Source organism: Amphichorda felina, assembly GCF_050947745.1.
Source record: "Amphichorda felina strain 45539 chromosome Unknown scaffold_5, whole genome shotgun sequence".
Taxonomy (NCBI): Eukaryota; Fungi; Ascomycota; class Sordariomycetes; order Hypocreales; family Bionectriaceae; genus Amphichorda; species Amphichorda felina.
The window spans coordinates 344,252-365,437 of NW_028145045.1; the positions used below are offsets into that span (position 1 = coordinate 344,252).

Here is a 21,186-nt window from a genome sequence, read left to right on the forward strand (position 1 = left end):
TCAAGAGCTGGTGTTGCGACAAGAACTCGGGTCGGGCAAACGGCTGGCCGTACGAGGCGCGCTCGACGGTCGCGGGTGCGACGGAAAGGGTTTCGCGTTGGAGTTGTGGCGGGGAGTCGTGGGGCTAAGTACAGCTTGCGCTCAACAGGGACCCTGGATGACGATAGTGATGATCCAAGTCACGATCCGCGGCTGGCGTGATGCTGGCCTGAAAATTACGGTACGAAGCGTGTGCAAATCGATCGAGTTGCCGCAACCGATGCTTTCCTAAGGGGGATTAGTCAGAGAAAGCACGTGATGTGGCGTTGTGTTGGTGCACGTGGTCAGTGCGTGATGCGGTGCGAGTCGACTTTCTTTTGTCAGGGACACCGAAAATCCGAAGCTGTGGAAAAGCTGTCGCCTTTATCAGCTGCTGGGCAACATTAGGGTCAATAGGCACCAAAGCTGCCCGATGACTCGACGGGAGTTGGTTGGTCAACTCGCGGCGGCGAGCGAGTCCTTCCAGCGTGAGTCATTGGCTGACGTGCCTAGGCAAGCAAGGCTGTGCTGCCCAACAAGACGTGGCCGTCATGTGCGATAACTGCTCAAGGCAGCATCACCCACCATCACAGCATAACGTGAACAATGCCCCCACCAGGCAAGGCAACGGTTCACAATAACTCACTTGAGCGGGAGGCGGCAAGACGAGTGGCGAGTGGTGAGCCTTGCAGATGCCAGCACTGGCTTGGCACGTGCACATGTGTAAACATGTTGCATGGTCCGATGCTCCCAAATTGCAGGCAGCGCGCAAGTTCCTTGAGCGACTAGAAATCGTTGCCTTGCTCTGGTGAGATTATGCTGGACGGTTCCGGGCCAGGGCTTCCATCGGATCATGGCAGAAGGCTTCTTCTGGTAAGTCTTCTGGTCAGATTGCTTGATCCTGCGGGCGTCGTGGAAGTGTATGTTGGAAACCTGTTGGTGTCCCAGAGTCCAAAGTGCTCCGATGGGCATTTAAAAATCCAGTTCAGGGTGTCCTCGGGTTGGCTGAAGGGCGTCGACGTTTGTTTGTTGCCGTCATACTCGTATGATGGTTGGTTGGACTGCAGGGCTGCCCGCAGTGGCCTTTGCAATAGTATCCGGTGAGGCTCCTCGATGGGCCACCCAATTGAGAAGAACTGCGAGTCCGCTGGTGGCCGGAGAAAGTGCCTCGTTCGACGACGCGACAATTGTAAAATACTCTGAAGGGAAGAATTCAAAGTGCGGGTTCAACATGCTTGCGAGCGGGGGGCGATGCAAGAAAGATTGCCTGGCGTCTGAAGGTGACAACGTGGAATTCCATGAGGCATCTCAGGCATCTCAGTCAGGCATTTATGCATATCCACTGGTCTTGGGGATTCATCGAAATTCTATCCTCAGGCAATAACTTGCCCAAACACCAGGACCTTAGGACAACAAGGTATGGTATTGCCCAGATCTGGAAGTCACGCTCGGGATATGCCGTTGGATATTACCTTAGTGTTTCTGAAAATAAAGAGATATTGGCGTTTCCCCCACGCGTCCAAATCTGTATTAGCAGTCCAATATCCTTACAGGCGAGGTGGGCTACCCTATGCCTAGGGCCGACCGCGGCATTGGAATTTACCAATCTACCATCTTACACATGGGTAGTTGGTATTTCTGTGTGGAAAACGAAATGGAAATATGCATCTATCATTATATAATAGCATGTACTTCGAAGGTATCTATGGATGGACGTCTACTGCGGACAGAGATAGGTACTATTAGTGTTGGCTTTTGCATGATTTCGGACGATTGCCACAGTGCCACGGCCTTCTAATGTGAAGATGAGACACTGAAGCATGGTTTGAAGTTTTACACAAGAGCATTCTCGAGAACGAACTACCATATGAAGCTCTACAAAAACAATTTCAGCATATAAATAGGAACCCACTTGTAAGTACTATACAAAATGTTGAGAATACTAATTGATGTTTCCGGCGCACAGTGTGCGATGGAGAAATTCGCACACCCGCAACTGGCCGTTTACAGTTGGCACGCTTCCAGGTTCGGCAAGCCCGCGCTTGGCTGAGGAGTTGGAAGCTCCAGTAGACCCTCAACAGAAAATTCTAACCTCCTCATCTTCTCTTTTATTACTTTGTCCAAACTTCCTTTTCCTTCATTCCAACTCATCAACCCGAACATCATCATTCGCTTCCTTTGTCTCCCCTCTCTTTACTAGGCCGCACCTACTTTGTGCCACCCCTTTCGCAGCTGATCAAGTTCAAAACGAGGAGGGGTCGAGCGGCCAGAAAAGGCTTGTCGCACGCGCTTCCATTGCTTCAAAGCCGAGTATGGCCCAGCCACCAGACTCTATTACCGTCGTCGCAGACTCTGTTGCTGCCGACGACGGTAAGACGATCAGCGACGTCCTGATCGACCAGGAAAGGGGCCAGCGCCCGGAGGACTACGATGTCCAGACGGTGGAGCGGGTGTACAGGTATGACACATACATGGATACTGCTAAATATCCGACTTTGTTGCTGACAAGGAGCCTAGGAAACTTGATCTGAGGATCATCCCAGGTAAGCGATAGATGGGGAAAGACTTTGGTCGCTCCGGAAGCTCACAACTCTGTAGCGTTCTGGATCCTGTACTTTCTTTGCTCTGCCATCCGGTCCAACATCGGCATCGCCCAGACCATGAACCAGGACGAAGGCCACGACCTCATGACCGTCCTCGGCCTGTCGGCTAGGGATACCTCAACAGCTCTGGCCTTGTTCTATGTCGCCTACGTCCTGTTTGACGTCCCCTCGAACCTCGTCATGAGCAAGCTCAGCCCACGCGTCTGGATGGCCCGCATAGTCTTCGCCACCGGACTCGTGGGTGCCTGTTTTGCCGCAGTGCAGAGCCCCTGGAGCGTCAAGTTTCTTCGGTTTCTCCTCGGTGTGGTCATTGCCGGGCTGTGGCCTGGCATGGCCTTCTACCTGACTCTCTTCTACCCGCCCTCGCGGACTGGCAAGAGGATCGGCATGTACTACACCGCGGCCCAGGTCTCTGCTGCCGTGGTCGGACTCGTCTCGGCCGGCTTCCAGTACATGGATGGCCTCGGTGGACTGGTCGGTTTCCGGTGGATGTTTCTCATCTATGGCCTCGTCGGCGTCGTGCTCAGCTTCATTCTGTTATGGTGGCTACCGGACCGTCCGCTTGCCCCGGGTCAGGTGAGGCAGCGTAATGGTCTTTGGAAGTGGCTCCCGCCTTCCCCCGAGGCGCTCACAGGGGAGGATGCCCTTATTCACTACCAAGATCTCCGGCGGGTGTACCATGCCCGCCCCTGGAAGCTCAATGATCTTGGGCGTGTCCTGCTCGATTGGCGTCTTTGGCCTCTGACCCTGATGTACTTTGGGGTTGTCGGCGTCGGCATCGGCACTCAGTTGTACGGGTCAGTTATTATCAGGTCTATCCAGCCAGAGGCTAGTGGCGTCGAGGTCAGCCTGCTTTTTGCGCCCATCTGGATTGTAAGTTACAACCCACTTTGCATCTGGATTTCCCACACTAATAGACATAGATGGACCTTATTGCCATCCTGCTAGTCATGCCGATCTCGGACCGATTTCATCAACACCGCGCCCTCATTTTCTCTGCCGCCGTCTGCATTCAGATAGCTGGTTTGCTTACAGTCACATTTGCGACCGAGAATGGATGGGCCCGCTACGGCGGCCTCCTCATGGTAGGATTTGGGCTTGGACCTACGGTGCCGAACTGTATGGCCTGGAGCTCTGAGATCTTCCAACGCCGCCATGGGGAAGTGGGTGTGGCCACTGCCTCTGCCCTCGTCTCCGGCCTCGGTAACCTGGGCAGCGTCACCACGACATATGCCCTCTACTCCGGATGGCCAGCGGATGCAGCGCCAGGTCCCCACCAGTACCGTCGCAGCAATTTTACAATGATTGGAATCCTCTGCCTGAGCATTGTCAGCGCCTTTGCGATGATGATTCTTCTCAGGGTGGCGGGAAACTCTGCCAATACCAGGCTCTACGACGCCGACTCGGGCAGCGAGTTTGAGGACGGAGCTGCTAGACGCGAAACACAGCAGCGTGGCTTCGGAAGGATCCTTCGTAATGGGGATGCCCGCGCCGACTAAGCAAATGCTTGACAGGGTTGAGCCGTCGCATCACCCCTGCATCTCGCGGTCATGGACAGCGACATCCAGTTCCTCTTCACTCCTCCCTTTCACCATTACCTGGTTAATACCTCTTACATTATACACATTTCGACGTTACTTATTCTGGATTTACTTTTATCGGCGTTTAACCCTCTTCGGCTGGGATCGGAGAGGGTACAATCAACGGCAGGAATTGGCCAGCCAACGTGTCCGCGTTCGCGAGGGTCATGGTGACAATGCTACTGCGCTATCACCTTGACGGCCCTCCGGATCTTGCGGACTTGGCGGATGGCTTCTTGCTACTTTTCTTTTTGTGTTTTACACGGCGTTACGACCTACCTATGATACCCCATCGAGTTTTTATTCGCTATCATCCGAGATTTCTCTCGACAGCGACAGTGCCGCTACGCCATCGCTGGGACGGCGTGTTTGGACCGGGAGCCTGGTGCCTGCGACAATGCTACTGCGCTATCGCGGGCGGGGCTCTCGTGGGAGTTTTGTGTTTGAATATCAAGCCAAGGGCTCCTCTGGAGGGCATGGTATATAGAGCTCTAGTACTGCGTGCTGGAAATATACAGTCCATGTGCCCCTCCACCGCGCTTCGCCTTTTGATTACCTCTGTGAATAGCTTTGATGCTTTCGGCAACATCTACGTACGCACACATGTAACTATGAACCACCAGCAGGGATAAACGTTGTCCAAATCCCGTTCCATTTGCCGACCCACCATGGGCGATGTGGAGAGCCGCAGTCGGCCAATTGGTGTAAACATGTAATATTTTAGTTGCCGACTGGCCGAGTTGCATGATACGCCATACAGCCGACTTGGCTTGCTCCTCGGCCTCTGTCGTGAGCTCACGATCCTTCCTGACATTCTGTGTCTTTGAGATATATTGAGGCGCGGCCAAGGTTTATGAGCCTTCATTCTTCTAATTACACCAAGAAACACTCGTGAGAGGCATTCTCACACTCATTCATTATGGCTTCACTCCGTGCTGGAACGAGACCGGCGCTGCGGTCTGTCCCCGCGGCTGTCATCCGGTCGGGAGCATCACCACAGGCTGGTTTCGCGACATTCACCCATGAGCAGCAATCTTTCAGCCAGACTCGCCTGGGAACCACTCAGAAGAACAGTCGCCGACGCCAGGTCCGCCCCTTTGCCACCAGCACCGACACCAGCACCAGCACCGCTTCCCCCAAGGAACCCCTCCCCCTCGAGGGCATCACCGTCGTCAGCCTCGAGCAGGCCATCGCCGCGCCCTTTTGCACGCGGCAGCTGGCCGAGCTCGGCGCGCGCGTCATCAAGGTCGAGCGCCGCGGCGACGGCGACTTTGCCCGCGGCTACGACACGCGCGTCAAGGGCCTGGCCTCGCACTTTGTCTGGACCAACCGCTCCAAGGAGTCGCTCGAGCTCGACGTCAAGGACCCGGCCGACTTCGCCGTCCTGACCAAGCTGCTGCGCAAGGCCGACGTCCTGGTGCAGAACCTGGCCCCCGGTGCGAGTGACCGCCTGGGCCTGTCGCACGCCGTGCTCAGCAGGGACAACCCGCGCCTCATCGTCTGTGACATCTCCGGGTACGGGTCCTACGGCCCCTACCGTGACAAGAAGGCGTACGACCTGCTGGTGCAGAGCGAGGCGGGGCTGCTGTCCGTGACGGGCAGCGAGGCCGAGCCGGCCAAGGTGGGCATCTCGATCGCGGACATTGCGGCGGGCACGGCGGCGTTCCAGAACATCCTGGCGGCGCTGCTGAAGCGCGGCAAGACGGGAAAAGGGCAGCGCATCGACGTGTCCATGCTGGAGAGCATGGCCGAGTGGATGAACTTCCCGCTGTACTACACGTACGAGGGCGCGGCGCCGCCGAGGCGAGCGGGGGCGTCGCATGCGGCCATCTACCCCTACGGGCCGTTCCGGACGGGGGGAGGGGGCTCGGTGATGCTGGGGATCCAGAACGAGCGCGAGTGGGCGAACCTGTGCTCCGGGGTGCTGGGGGACGCTGGGCTGGCGCGGGACGAGCGCTTCAAGAACAACTCGCTGAGGAACCAGAACCGCGAGGAGCTGCGGGAGATTATCCACGCGGCGCTGGCGGGGATGGGGGCGGATGAGGTGGTGGCCAAGCTGGATGCCAATGGCGTTGCGAATGCCAAGGTCAACGACATGAAGGGCCTGTGGGAGCATCCCCAGCTCAAAGCCAGGGGGAGGTGGACGGAGGTTGATACACCGGCTGGAAAGGTGCCTGCTCTGCTGCCGGCTGGTGTGGATGATGTAGGGGCTGTCAAGATGGGGCCTGTCCCGAGACTGGGAGAGCACAATGAGAAGATCCGCAAGGAGCTGGCGGAGGAGGAGTAGTGAAGCCCTCGGTTGCTATAGACATGATGATACTTTACCCATCGGAGGGCCTCACACTGAACATGCACAGATGGCTCAGATTACAGTTACCGGGTCATGTTGCCGAATTCATCTTCCGGCGACATTGAACGGTCTGAACCCTGGGAAAGAACAGGGCGTTGTACCCGAGAGAGAGGACAGACATGCATAATGCAAACAAGCTTAAGTGCTCATGCATGGAGTTGTCTCAGTGGACTCGGGATGAAGGGCAGGGGTACGTACCAGTGACAGCAGTTCTCCTGAATTCTACCACGTATAGATGGGAGTCAAGTTCAAGATACATGCATCGAGTACTAACCGAACAATGGAGGTTATTCGGCAACCTTAAAGCATAATCTCTAACCCCAGTCGCCGTTTCCAATGCGACGGGTCTGACCCTTGAACGTAGTCCCAGAGATGGTCCCAGAGATGGTCCCAAGATGGGGAACCCGGTTAAGCTCAAACCCACATGGCGCATCCATCATGAGCAGACCAAGTGCCGTCTGATCCGAGCAGCATTCAAATGGGCCAACCATGGTCAAGAATCAGCTCCAAAGTGGAAAATCTCCCCGCATTCCGTGACATGCTGTTGGGTTCGGTGTCTTGCCCGTTGCACCTCATGGCAGTCTGTGGCAGTCTGTGGCAGTCTTGTAGCAGCTTATGCTCATGTAGCCGATTCAACGCCTGTCCAACGCCCGTCAATGTATCCACAAGAGAGGTCCGGCCCTCGCTCCCCATGGGCATCCCAGCCTTCTCCGCACGCTTCCCTAGCAAAGTCATGATTACGACGTGGGGTAGGCTGAGGTGGAGGGAGCCCGGTGGTATAAAGATGGGCCGCCGTCTTGAGGGAGCCCAGCACTTGATAGACCGTAGCTCCCCTCGTCTCTACCGGCTCTTGTCTCTTGTTTCTGCAGTCTGTTCTTCATCTGCTTCATCTCTTTCACCGTCAAGATGGCTCCCCACTCGGACAAGCCAGACTCGGACCTGGGCCTGGAGACGGGCAAGCCCGCGCAGAGCCACGTCGAGGCCCTGCGCCAGGAGCAGGTCCATGCTGACATCGACACTGAGCTTAGCAAGAGGCTCGACCGCAAGTTCGACCTGCGCATCATGCCCTGGCTGTTTGGAATCTGGCTGTTTGCCTTCATCGACCGCTCCAACATTGGCAACGCCAAGATCGACGGCCTGGCTGCCGACCTCAACATCGAGGAGGGCAACAAGTTCAACGTTGCCCTGCTGCTCTTCTTCATCCTATACATTGTCGTCGACGTCCCTAGCAACTGGATCGTTAAGCATGTTAAGGCCGGCATCTACCTGCCCATGCTCATCACCGGCTGGGGCCTGGTCTGCACCTTTATGGGCTTCGTCAAGAGCTTCGCTGGCCTGATTGTCTGCCGTCTCCTTCTAGGTCTCTTCGAGGGAGGTCTTCTGGGTGGCATCCTCGTCTATCTGGCCATGTTCTACCGCAGGCATCAGATGCTGTACCGCATCGGCCTCTTCTACTGTGCGGCACCTTTGTCTGGAGCCTTTGGCGGTCTCCTGGCCTCCGGCCTCGCCCGCATCGAGCACGGCGGCTACAACCACTGGCCGTGGATCTTCTTCATCGAGGGCGCCATCACCACCGTCTTTGGCCTCGTCTGCTTCGTCGTGATGCCCAACACGCCCGCCGATGCCAAGTTCCTCACCGAGGAGGAGCGCTTGGCTGCTATGATGCGCCTTAAGGAGGACTCCCACGGCGCCACCGAGGAGCAGGATATCAACAACGAGCACTTCCGCTGGCACTGGGTGCGCATGGCGTTTAAGGCGCCGCAGCTGTATTTTTGCTCCCTGGCCTGGATCCTGCTGCTCACGCCGCTATACGTGAGTACTTCATGTTCCCACTTACACACCATTGTCTTCCCCATGCAATGATCCCTCCCTTTGCTGACCAAGTAACGCAGAGCTTCTCCATGTTCCTGCCCAGCATCATCAAGGGCATGGGATACCACGCAACCAAGGCCCAGCTCTTCACCGTCCCGCCCAACATGTGTGCCTTCTTCACCGTCCTGGGCACGTCCATCATGTCCGATCGCATCCGCGCCCGTGGGCCCATCATGGCCGTGGGAACCATCATTTCCATGTGCGGATACATCATGCTCCTCGCGACCGACAAGAGCAACGTCCGCTATGGCGGCACCTTCTTGGTTGCCGTGGGTATCTTCCCTGGATCGGCTATGATTATGGTAAGTTGCAAGCCGTTATTCCCTCTCTGGAAAAAAAAGTCGCTGACTGTAAATCTAGGGCTGGATGTCCAACAACCTCGCGCCGCACTACGTTCGTGCCACCGGTCTCGGGGCCCTCATCGCCTTTGCCAACCTCGCCGCCTTCCCGGCCTCCTTCATCTACCGCTCCCAGGACGAGTAAGCCAGACCCTCTCTCCCTTACCTTGTTTCAACGAGATTTCATACCTGACCAAATGATAGGCCCAAATACACCCTCGGCCACGCCGTCTGCCTCGGCTCGTGTGTGCTCTGCTGCATAACCGTGTGCGCCCAGATGGCCTACTGCCGGTGGGAGAACATGAAGCGCGAGCGCGGCGACAGGGACCACCGTCTCACCGAGGGGAATGTCGAGGATCTCGGTCACAGGCACCCGGCTTTCAAGTATACTCTGTAGATGGTCTGGAGGGAACGAGCCGTACTAAAACGGTGTTCATGGGCCACAAGGCGTGGCCACGAGTCGGCTATATCAGATAAATAGGCGGATCGGGGGGTATCCGAATCAATAGCAATCCATTACGCCCCCTAATAAGTGGCTACTTATGCACTCTACCATCCGCTAAACCCAACATGAGTCCCCCAGCCCTCACAGCGCAAGAATGGAGAAGACACCCCCCACCACAGGCCTCGCCGTGAACGTGATCCCATGCGCAAACCCCCCGTCGTCAACATCATACAGATCCGTCAGGGGGCGATGCGACTTGGTCTCACCGATCCACCGCGCAATGGCGCGCACAAACATGTTTCGCGTGCTCCTAGACGCCACCGCCGCGCTGTAAAGCTCCCAGTCCAGCTTGGTCCACGAGGCGCGCGTGTCGAGGATGACGCCGTATTTGCGCTCGATGGTCGGGTAGAAGGCGCTCTGCATGTCGTAGATGCGCTTGGGGATGAAGTTTAGGTTGAGAACCTTGTCGGCGTAGATGTTGTACAGGAGGCCTAGTTTAATAAGTCTACTATTCACTTTTGAGTGCCGAGCGAGTCTTACCATAAGTTTTGGGCTTGTCGTATTGAAGCATCGAGTGAGGAACCGTGGCATTCGAGTTGATGCCGTGCTTGGTCCAGAACTTAAGATACTCGGATGCTATTTTGGCATACTTGGCCTGGTTGCCAGTGTGGCCCGTGAGCTTCTCAATCTCGGACATGGCCTGAAGCCCTATGATGCCCTTGATGGCGAGGTTCGTCTGATTTCTACGCAGTGTAAGTAGTGTCCTGACAAAAAAGGGCTTGCCACTCACGCAGCTGGGCCAGCAAAGTCGTCCGTGGATAGTTGATCCGCGGGAATCTTGGCATTCGAGATCAGAAACTCGGCCCACTGCTCCAGAAGCGCCCGGTGACTCTCAAGGTAGGCTGCATCGCCCGTCTTCTGGGCGTATGAGAGCATAAGCAGGATCATGTTGGACGACTCCTCCAGCGGCATGGGCTCATCGTTGCCCTTGGGGTATCCTAGCGCACGCGGATACCGTCCTAGATCGTGGATGGCGTACTTGTTCGGATAATGCCCTGACGCCTGGTTTTCGAGAAGGGGGGCGAGGGTGTACTTGATCAGGTTGGGGTCGAAGTACAGCATGAATGGCCACGTGGGGTATATGACATCGACCGTCTGGACCACGCTGTTGGAGCTGATCTCCTTCTGCCAGACGAGGATTTCGTCCTTGGTTCCCGTGTATGTGAGGGCCCCAAATGTCTGGCGGACGGCGAGGCTGGTGATGGTGGCATAGTCAGCCCCGGCAGCCGCCTTGGAGTCATCTGAAACTTTTTTGTCCAGCGCATCCGACACCTTCTTTGCATGGTCCCAGTCTTTGAAGAAGACGGAGACGAGATCTGGCTCCTTATGGTACTGGGCCCAGTACGAGGGGATGGCTCTTGGTGCATCTCCTTTGCCTTGGAAGATGATAGCATCTTGTTGGGTGTAGCCAATGGTGAATAGCGTGCGCACCCAGTCACCGGAGATGGCGCCAAGGTCCCGCGAAAAACCAAAGACGGGCCTGGAGCTTTGTTAGTTGTTGGAAAATAGGATTAAAGAGAAAGGAAGGATGCCCCCTACCAGTTATCGCTTATGGCCCGGAAGTTGTCGTCAATGCTGCCGCTCAGGGTACCGTTGGTGAGGAACTTGCCCCTGACATTGACGTCTGAGCCAATCTCGATGGAAGTGCCTTGCTGCCGCTTTATCAGCTGAGGATTCAACGGCCAATGTTTCGGAGCCTTCTTACAAATTTACCCGTTGCCCAGTACCAGTTACCCCACGAGGCCTGGTCGCCCGTCTCGTCGAAGATGTCCTGCTGGCGTCGCCAGAACTTGTGGTACTGGACCCCCTGGCCCACGCCATACTCCCACTCAATCACTGCTGATCTATCACCAGCCGCCCATTCTGAAAAATCAATCAGTCATATGTCCTGACAAAAGTATGAGGACACAAACCTCCAGAGACATCAGCATAGAGCTGAACGTCATGCTTATTTCCGTCAAGCGACCTCACCGACACCTCCAAGTAGGACGAGGTGATGGATTGCCGTCTGAGGTCATCCGTGTAGACGGGCGACAGGAACTCGATCTTCATTTCCACAAGACCTCCGGCATTGACAGTGAAGATGCTCCTAGTGGAGGTAATCTCGAGCGACGTCTGCTCCACCAGCGTGGCGCCAGGATGAGCCCCCATCCAGTTGTAGTTCTCCCCATCGACCTTGATGAATCCCTGCCAGCCGGTGATGGCCTCACTTCTGGAATCAGCACTCAAACACACACAAGACTTCATCGAAGTGAAATACAAATAACTTACGTCCAGAAGCGAGGGAACTGTCCTGCTAGAATACCCCGCTCCTTTCCATCGGTCGGCGAGTCCAGCCAGGTGTTGAGATACGGCGAGCGCACGGCAAGGGGAACTGCGGGTGGCCGGACAGGCTTGAAAGTCGACTGGCCATGGACCTGGAAAGCTGCCCAGGCAGCCATGAAAAAGGTCCCCAGACGCATTTTCCCTTCGGCTGTGCCGGTGATATGGGTTTTTGGAATGAAACTGCTTCCTTGGTAAGTAGGATATATGGATGACTCGGCGGCATTACATGTACTTATGTATACGGACTCCTGTGCTGAGGGGTTGATCGACAGGCGACGCCAAGTTCAACGGCAACGTTGCCAATACATGTACTTACTTGACTTCCCCGCCCAAGGGTGGTATTGGGAGCTTGTATAATGCATGAAGGGGGAGAAGTTTGATATGCAAAGTCCGTGATCATGGTACCCTCGAATTCGCAGTCTCAGCCATCGTGTCAGCCTGTCAGGTGGCCGAGAACGGCATGGCAGCCTCTTCACACATGTAAACTCTAAAATCGCCCTGATGACCAACCGTCTCACATCAAGTGAAATGACCACCTCGAAGACTGTAATCATTCCACGGTCAAATTCTCGGCCTCAAGTTGCGGGGAAATCCCGATCCAACCTCATGTCGCATTTCGCGGACAGGGGGGGAAGAAGAGGTGTGAACCAAGTTTGGGGATCGTGCGGAGAGACCCCAATGTGCGGTGCACGCCAGAAATGCTCGGCTCTTTTAAACTATCAAATTATGATTTTGTTTTAAAAGATTTGATTGTGAGACCGAATTTCGCGAGTCGCTGCCGAAAAATGCTTGCCTGTTAGAGTATAGCCTCTCGAAGCCCCTGGACAGAATCCCAACATCACCAGGAGGCTACCCTATTTACTATTGTGGTTCTCGATGCGCCGTGGCTGAAGCTGCTATATCAGCCTTCTACCTAGAACGCGCCGCCAAATTCAACTTCATTTGCATAGCTACCCCCCGAGGACTAGGAGACACTAGCGATTCATATTTAACCGTATCTGACCTGGCCAGTTCCCTCTCTAAACCAATCTTCTGCTGCGAGGGCTTCCTCCGTAGTGGCATAGTTGATAATGGTGCTCTTCGTCGTCGTATAAGCGTGGTATGCGTCCACACCATTCTCGCTGCCGACGCCGCTAGAGCTCGAGGCACCTCCCCAGGGGCTGCTGGGGTCGTTCCGGTGATGCGTGTTGACCCATACGATGCCTGCTTCAATGGCCTCCGATACTCTATATGCCTGGCTCAGATCCTTCGTCCAGAGCGCAGCGCCGAGTCCGAATTCGCTGTCATTTGCAAGGTCAATGGCCTCCTGCTCTTGGTCGAAGCCTACGACGACAATGACGGGACCAAATGCCTCCTCCTGCCAGATCCTCGTCTCGAGGAGGCTGTTGCCAGATGTCGAGGCTAGTACGGTGGGGGGATAGTAATAGCCCTTGGAGAAGTCGGTCGCATCAAGCTCTGACTGGCCAGCCAAACGCTCTCCGCCGCAGACAGCCTTGGCCTTGCCAGAAGTCTTAGCATCATCGACTAGGGAAATCACATTGCCGAGCTGTCGAGAAGAGATGAGCGGGCCCATCATGGAATCCGGGTTTGTGGGTGATCCCATGCGGCGAGCAATCGACTCGGCTTTGACCCTGAGCTTATCCAACAGGGCAGGGAGGATAGAGTTTTGGACAATAATTCTCGTCGCCGCAACGCAAGTCTGTCCGCTGGCGACAAAGGCACCAAAGGCAATTCCGTTCACGGCAACATCCACGTCGCCCTGCTCAAAGACGACTAGCGGCGCCTTGCCTCCCAACTCGGCTGTGTACTTGGCAAGATTACCGCCGACAATGGACCCGATGGCCCTTCCAGCGACCGTCCCGCCCGTAACGTCTACTTTGCGGACGAGAGGGTGGCTGACGAGGGCCTTGCCAGTGACGGCACCCAGACCAGGAAGAACATTGAACACACCATCGGGGAGACCCGCTTTCTGGAGGATTGGCCCGAGGAGCAAACTCGTGATGGGTGTGAGCTCGCTGGGCTTGAGGACGACAGAGTTGCCAGCGGCTAGTGCGGGGGCTAGCTTCTTGACGGCGATGAGAAGCGGGTGGTTGAAGGGGGTGATCTGCACCACCACACCCAGTGGCACCCGGTCAAGCCAGTTGTGCAGCTTTCCGGAGGTGGGAAGGACAGGTCGTTCCTCGGTGCGCAGGATGGCGGCGTAGTACTTGAACCAGCGGAGGAGAGACGGGACTTGCGCTTGCATCTCACGGATGGCGCGTCCCGTCTGCTGCACCTCGATCTTGATGAGCTCGGGAATTTCGCGGGCGAGGTACTCGCCCATCTTCTCGAGAACGTCTGCGCGCACATGGCGTGAGCATTTTGACCAGGAGCCAGATTTAAAGGCAGCCTGGGCCACCTTGACGGCCTCGTCAACGTCGGATTCCGAAGCGGAGTGACATCTGCGGAGCGTTACTACCTAGGGGGGTCAAGACGGGCTATGATGGGACTCACTCTGCCACAATTTGACCGTTAGAAGGGTCTTCGACAGGAATCCTGGATATATGCCTCAGACTATGACTTCTGATGATTTCGGGGGCTGGCTTCTCACGGTTCCCCGCTTCCCGCGATATACCTCCCGCCAACCCATAGCAGGTGGCTGGCCATAGTGAGAATTGAGGCTGTTGTAGGCAAGGCCCTGGTTTTCTAGGGGGGTTCTCCCAAATTCTGATGTAAATCAAGTTAGATGACGATTTTACTTAGATTGTAGAAGGAAGAAGAAGGGGGGAGTGCCATCCACCATCGCTACTCCACGAGCTCCATCGCAAAGATAAGAACATGATCACGTGATAACCTCTCCGTTTGAATCACCTATACTTTTCTTTTCACAGTTCTCACTTACCTATACGATTCTCATTTTTTTTTTAATTAAAGGAATACTATCTGGATTATTTTGCACTTATGCTAGGACTACGAGGGAATTCCTTAATGACATCATAATCTTAGTATATGTTTGCTCCCGTGAGCCATGTACGAGGAAATTGCTATACCTATCTCTTAGATCTACTTCTAGACTGAGTATATAGAAAAGCCTATCTTGACTTATATTTCTCCTTAAGAATTCTTTTTCTGAATAAGTACCTCAAACCCCACACCTTTCTATAACGATCTATTATAGTTATTTCCATATATCTGCTAAGAAACATGGTCTGAAAGTATCTACCATAATAGTAATTCTAATAAAACCTAAGCATATAAACAGCAGGTCGAGAAGAGTCATTTATCTGCAGGTTATTCCATCACAGCTATATAAGATGAATCCTCCGTGAAGGAGAACTCCGAGACGCCACTAAGGGGCCGACATTTCCAGCCCTCACCCGCGTGCCGATGCGAGTCATCGCCATCCCCTTTAAACTCAACCTAGACACCACGATGCTCCCGTTTCCGGATACACGTTAAGTAAGTGGTAGCCTTGAAGAAGAGTCTCGTGGGGCCAGCCACAGATATACTACGGTCAATGTGTAGGCGGCACTGCCCAACAGCGCGCGACCCCCCGTTCCCGTAGCAAAGCACTATGCCCCTACACAGCCCAGTATCCTCTTTATAGAATGTGCTCGTAGAGATGACTCCCCTGAGAGGAGCCCACGAGAAGTAAGACCCTGCTGGGTGGAACCGGAATTCCTTTAGGGAAAATGGAGACGGTAAGCCGCCCTTTTTAGCAGACAGGATGCAGGAGGCCCCAAAAATAGAAACCTGTTGCAGTTATGGAGGTTCTCCGTACACTATTAGTACGTTATTTGACCTCCACTCCCAAGCAGACGATCTCGATCCAAGCAACGACCTAGGCAGCCTAAAATAACGTCACCAATTGACCGCGTTCAAACCTAGGACTTGTCAATAATGGCCTATGATCTATCATGCTCAAGAGACTCACAAGAACATTGAACCCCAGGCCAGTCACACGCGTACAGAACGAGTACTTGGTCCTTTGGTGATATGGGCAGGTAAGCCCAGATTGTGCTGAGCCAACATCGGTTCGAGAAGCGTTCGCATGTGTCCATGGCGCATGAGTCTTCTGAGTGATGAACGTGGATTCCGTATAGCTCGCCACGGACGAAGAAAAAAAGTTAAACCAGGTATCTCATCCAGATTAACAGCATGGAGACGTTTCCAAGTGCCATTTTGTACAGGATGGAACAGGCAAAGGGCCTGGAGGCGTTGGTGTATTCCAAATTTGAAGTGTTTGTTGTGGTTGAAGCAAGAGACGTAAAAGGCTATCCTATCATGTATCAGGTACCAGCTCATTGAGAAGCGGAAGGATCTCACATTCAACTCCGTGTCGATATCCGCAACTTGTTCGACAATAAAGACCAGGTGTTCAGTTGCGGTCCCATCATACAGTGACCGTTCTGGGAGACGCTCCACTTTGGAGATCCCATGAGGGTTAATAGTGAGCCTTACCTAGGGCAAATTAGACGAAGAGGTGCATATAAGCTTTCCTCGGTCCCAGGACAAGATAGCATCTAATAGGATTTTGCGCAGCGGCTCTGAGCCCATGGATAACTAAGTTGCTAAGCTAATCACTGAAATCGATCGCCATAACAACTCGTGGATCGGAAATTCTCGAATCATATCGACAAGCTCTGGTGGAAGCTTAGAGAGTTGGGGAATACCGGAGAGTTTAGCTAGCCTTTGTAGGATATTTTGGTCGATAGGATGAGCTATCCGGCCAAGGTAAATAATCGGCGCTTTTGGCCAAGGGCTCATCCACGAGCCAGCTACCCACAGGCGACTCAAGGCCTCATTTGCCTCCAGCTTTGACTCGTGCATGTAGATCTCGTAACAATCATGATGGACTGGGATGAACTCGGGTGCGCGGACACAAACGCTACACCCATAGCGGCGACATAACAGGCGGTCCCCGACCCTGGTAGGAACCATTCCATGCTGAGGAAATGGGAAAGGCCGAGTACACCCGTCAGAAGCTGTCAAATCCTCATCGCCCCACACTATGGTTCTCCGTCAGTAGGAAGCGGCGTGAAGGCTTATGGGGTATACCCTCACAAGTGACGACCCTCTCGTATCTGAGTATTCTATCTGTGCAGGCACCGCATCTTGGCTGCAATGGAAGATGAGCGGCTTGCATTTTGTTACGGCGGAGAAATGAAAACTGAGAGTCATAATCGTGGTAGAAGTTTTGAGACAGCCAGGTCGATCGTCAGGAAAATAACGGTAGTTCAAAGTACTCTAGTTGTTTAGTGTTACATGGGTAAGACGTTAAACGGGTTTGCATGTATGTAAATTTGCTAGCCCACTGATACGAGGCCTTATTGACAATGAAAATATTGATGCTACTTCTTAAATAAGCTTCTCGCGAGTATAATACTTTGTACCCTTATGATGATAATACCAGGCCTTTCTTCCGTGACCCCTTTGGGTTTTAAACACATACTCTATCCTGCCTCGATATGTGATGTGTCCGATGGACGTCGACCTTTAACCACCCCTCAATGTTTGAGGGCCTAGGCTTATAATGGCTATGGATGCCTCCGTCTGTATGTAAAAATTACTGTGAGTAATACATGTAGTGATGAACAAAGAAGTTTGTTGGAACACAATGAAGTTACAGCAGCCACGGGTGACCGAGAAGCTCCCTTGCGGTTTTGCGCTCCCCTGGCAGCCATTTTAAAATCGACCCCATAAACTGAATAAAACCCTCCTTCTCTTGACCTGTGAGTCGTGTCTCGAGGCTAGCCAAGGATGTGGATGGCACGATGGCATCATCATTGGCTATCCAAGCTCCTGTATTTTCGCAAGTCAGTTTTCAAGGCCACGATGCCGGCGCATGCTCCAATGGGGCGCTTACCGTTGAGATCGAAACACTGCTCAGCCGTTTCACTGCGCTTGACAAACTCGACCGGGGGAGGTCCGGAAATGGCGACCATAAGCGCTAGGTGTTTGAACGGTTCATGACTTCCGTTTGCGTCAAAAATATCTCCAAATAGATGCTCCCCTTCGAAAAGGTCCCAGATCTATGGTAGGCGGGTTAGTCTAAAGTGATTCCACCCTGGCCAGCTGGAGTGGCTTACCAAGCCTGCTAAATTCCAAATATCGATGGCACTTCCCCATGGCATCTCAAAGATGACTTCCGGCGCTCTGTAGATATGCGGCTGGATGAAAGGGCTAGTTTCGTGCTTTAACCCAATTCTTGCTTCCCCAAAGTCGCATAAAACTGGTAGCCCATAGCTTTTCCCGCGTATAGGCGGCCGAAAGCGCCGACTCCTGTAGATAGTCCTTGACTCGTCGATTTTCTTGCGAGCGCTGGGGGTCTCCTCTTCAGCTTTAGCGAAGTCTGCTAGCATGGTTTCGTCTTCAAGGCTAAGCATTAAATTATCAGTTTTAATATCTGGTGATAATAGTTAACAGAATATTTATACTGATAAGACGAGAGTTTGTATACCAGCGTGGATGATCTCAGCCTCAGTATGCAGGTAGTCCAAAGCAGATAGGATCCGTCCCAGGGTCATCTTGAGCAGAGGCATGTTGAACGGCTTGGAATTTAATCTCATCATCTCGAGGACTGTCATATGCATCGGCTGCTGCACCAGACATTGATGCTTCCCTGCTGGTCCTTCAAGTTCAAAGGCATCATAGAGCTCGCGTATTAGGGACCGTCCAGGGTGCGCCGACTTAACCTTAGCGAGATGCTCGTATATCCTTAGCTCGCGATGGGTCGCCGTGGGATGCTTGCTGAGCGAGGTGGACACCTTGACCGCCACGTATTTCCCATCGCTGGCAAATTCATCCAGTCAGCGTATTTATAGAAACTGTCGAGAGGCTAACCCTACCGATCGTCGTGGCAGAGCCAACTCGTTGAGTACGCGCCATATCCAAGCTTGCCTGCGACGCGATACCGGGCGTTGAAGACATCTCCAATGTGGACAGGGAAATACTGCTCTGCTTCGTAATGAGGCAAAGTTTCCTCTTCGATGGGTATTTCTAACGGAAGCTTCAGGGGTGTATTACTTGAAACTGGTTTCACGGATGGCGTGGTTTGCCTCAGCGCATTTTTCCATGCTCTAAAACATGACGACATGTTCGGTTGGTGTTTCTGAGAGATGCCTTAATGAAGGGAACAGAGAAGCTGGCGGGCGACAACGCGTTCCAATGAAGGAAGGGCAGGGATTCCAGCCACATCCGCTTCCCATGTCAGTGCCAAAGCTCAGCCACAGTTGGTTACCTAACACGTACTGGTACTCGTACTGCGGGCGGTCGCACATAAGGAAAGCTGGCAAGGGCCGCAATTGCTGCCAATGGAAAAAGGTCCAACTTGGGGAAAACGCTATATAGCCACGAGATATATTTCCCCTGCATATTATAATTACTATAGCGCTTATAACTGCCTCTTATTGAGTACCAAGGCTGTAATGTAATCAGAGATAGGCCTGCCTTTGACTACGGTGAGTCCATGACCTTGCAATACTGCTGTGGCCTTGCGATGCCACACTGTTCGGTTACTAGTATGATCCCTTCTACTGTACGTATTTTGGTTCGAGATATTTTGAGTGCGTAGTGGGGATTTACTAGCTGAATACTGATTTATTCCTGTCTGAGTAGATCTACTCTTACATACGCAGTAGTGGTATGTATAGTCATTCCGAGGTTGGGGTGTACTTGGTAAGTGCTACCTCATTAATATATATGGTCTGGGCTGCACTAGGACCGTTACTCTGTAAGCCCGATAGTCTCGCTTTCACAAGATTAGCTTTTGGTTTACACACATATGTAACTCTCTCTTTTGCTTTCCGTATCACCATCTGGGTATTTAATTGGGTTTCCCTACTTATTATTAGGGACTTGATTGTGCGAAACTCCCAACCATGTATATCTTCCTGGCCCTTCGTTGCTTGAAGATGTGCCATTAAGCCATTATATCCTAAGTTCATATCCCAACAATATAGAAGACGCATGTTCCCCGTGCTGAACAATAACAAGTAGTCTGTGGGGTGTCGATAACCACCCCGTACCATACCCAGCCTTTACAGGAATATCATCTCCAGTCATCACCTCGTTGGGCAGTAACTGGTAACCTTATACAGAACCGTCTATCGGAGCGTCAAAGCATAGTCTCCTTCCTCAAAGCCTACCCTTATTATGATCAAGCTACTTTGACGAGCATACCAAGGGTAAAGAGGCTACTGGGAATGATCAAGAAGTGTTCAGTCGGCTCAAATCGCTTCTGGGCTTTTTAATGCTTAGGAGATCTAGCAGCAAGTTTTTTTCACATGGAACTGATCTCGATATGGCCATCGAGTTTGGCCAACAGGAGTTTGAGACCTATCGTGAGGCTAAGTTAAGAACACTTAAATCACAGAAGTCTGCCGCAGGTTGTGTAACTGTCAACCGGCGGTCGATTCCGTCAGACTACCTCTGGAATCACAATCGCCCACATCGATCGAGCTTGCCCAGGTGCTGACAGAGGGGAAGAACCCCCCAACACAGGTCCAGGTTCTCATGCAAGACCTAACAAAGCAGCCTAGGGGGACTAAAGTGTATGGAATTTTTCTCCTACAAGATAATGAGTCTCTGACGCCACATAGTATCGTTTTATCTTTCTGGAAGGCTACTCTGGACGTAGCGCATGCTGCACCTCATGCAGCGGGCATATCACACAATTAGGCAGCTTCCTGTCTTGTCGATAATGAAGAATCTGCACCCCTTCTACTAATCATTGCTAGGCCTGAAAAGCGGTAATTTGATTCCCAGTTGTTAAGATGACGCCATGCTGGCAAACTAATCAAAAGCAGAAGAGGAAGAAGCTAGCCCTCGCAAGAAAATCGACGCGTCTAGGATCGTCTTCACGAGCCGTCGGTTACAGCCTCTTTAGATGATAGAAGCTACGTGGCATTCTTATGTGGCTTTGAGAAAGCAAGGATTGAACCTAAGATTGAAACTAAGCATGAGACTGGCCACTTTGTTCAGCCGCAAATTTACAGGGTACCAGAAGTCATCTTTTAGATGTTATGGGGAAGCGCCATCGATATCTAGAACTTGGCATGTCTAGGAGGAGACTGGTGAACTAGCGTGGTGACGTTACTATAAGGAGCTAACCGACGGCAGATATATGGGATCTTTTCAAAGGCCGGCATCTATTTGGGGACATTTTTGACGCCAAGGGCGGCCAGGGCGCATTTAGGCACTTGGCGCTCATGGTTGTGGTGGCTGGACCGCCCCCAGGGGAGTTTGTCGAGCGCTGTGAGACGACGGGACAATGTTCTTGGTTACGAGTACATCGTACAATGATAATAAGAGGCTGCGGCTAAAATTTGGGCCCGAAGTACGGTCTTGGAGGCTAATCTGGTATGGTATAGGAACGTGGATTGCAAGTGATCCCGCCGCCGTGCCCCCTGTCACGGGCCCTGTGTGTCTGGATATGTCGCCTCGGGAAGCGGTTCTTAGGCGAGGAGAAGGAACTTTTCATTCAGTTCATGATTTCCATGCTAAAATGGCCACCTGAGGAGTGGAGAACTGCAAAGCAGCTTCTCGAAGATCCGTGGATGCAATGACTTACAGGAGGTACATGCCTACATCACCACGTGGAATCTCTATTCGGTGG

General features: G+C 53.2%; 5 protein-coding genes across 5 annotated transcripts; 3 read left to right on the forward strand and 2 right to left on the reverse strand.

Moving 5' to 3' along the window:
• Positions 1-2,330: 2,330 nt before the first annotated feature.
• On the forward strand, positions 2,331-4,120 carry ACO1O0_004945 (major facilitator superfamily domain-containing protein; the record flags this gene model as incomplete). The annotated part of the gene is made up of 4 exons (XM_083194376.1): positions 2,331-2,476; positions 2,536-2,561; positions 2,617-3,494; positions 3,545-4,120. 4 exons carry the CDS (start codon positions 2,331-2,333, stop codon positions 4,118-4,120), a joined length of 1,626 nt encoding a protein of 541 aa, XP_083049289.1.
• A 1,000-nt stretch (positions 4,121-5,120) lies between these two features.
• On the forward strand, positions 5,121-6,488 carry ACO1O0_004946 (CaiB/BaiF CoA transferase family protein; the record flags this gene model as incomplete). The annotated part of the gene is made up of 1 exon (XM_083194377.1): positions 5,121-6,488. The coding sequence occupies one exon, from the start codon at positions 5,121-5,123 to the stop codon at positions 6,486-6,488; it is 1,368 nt and encodes a 455-aa protein (XP_083049290.1).
• A 969-nt stretch (positions 6,489-7,457) lies between these two features.
• On the forward strand, positions 7,458-9,158 carry ACO1O0_004947 (uncharacterized protein; the record flags this gene model as incomplete). Its single annotated transcript, XM_083194378.1, has 4 exons — positions 7,458-8,363; positions 8,444-8,725; positions 8,784-8,902; positions 8,966-9,158. 4 exons carry the CDS (start codon positions 7,458-7,460, stop codon positions 9,156-9,158), a joined length of 1,500 nt encoding a protein of 499 aa, XP_083049291.1.
• Positions 9,159-9,347: 189 nt separating this feature from the next.
• ACO1O0_004948 (glutaminase family protein) lies at positions 9,348-11,728 on the reverse strand (the record flags this gene model as incomplete). The annotated part of the gene is made up of 7 exons (XM_083194379.1): positions 9,348-9,697; positions 9,747-9,949; positions 9,997-10,746; positions 10,806-10,933; positions 10,972-11,129; positions 11,180-11,478; positions 11,538-11,728. 7 exons carry the CDS (start codon positions 11,726-11,728, stop codon positions 9,348-9,350), a joined length of 2,079 nt encoding a protein of 692 aa, XP_083049292.1.
• An 851-nt stretch (positions 11,729-12,579) lies between these two features.
• Positions 12,580-14,237, reverse strand: ACO1O0_004949 (uncharacterized protein; the record flags this gene model as incomplete). The annotated part of the gene is made up of 2 exons (XM_083194380.1): positions 12,580-14,032; positions 14,182-14,237. The coding sequence occupies 2 exons, from the start codon at positions 14,235-14,237 to the stop codon at positions 12,580-12,582; spliced, it is 1,509 nt and encodes a 502-aa protein (XP_083049293.1).
• Positions 14,238-21,186: the final 6,949 nt, after the last annotated feature.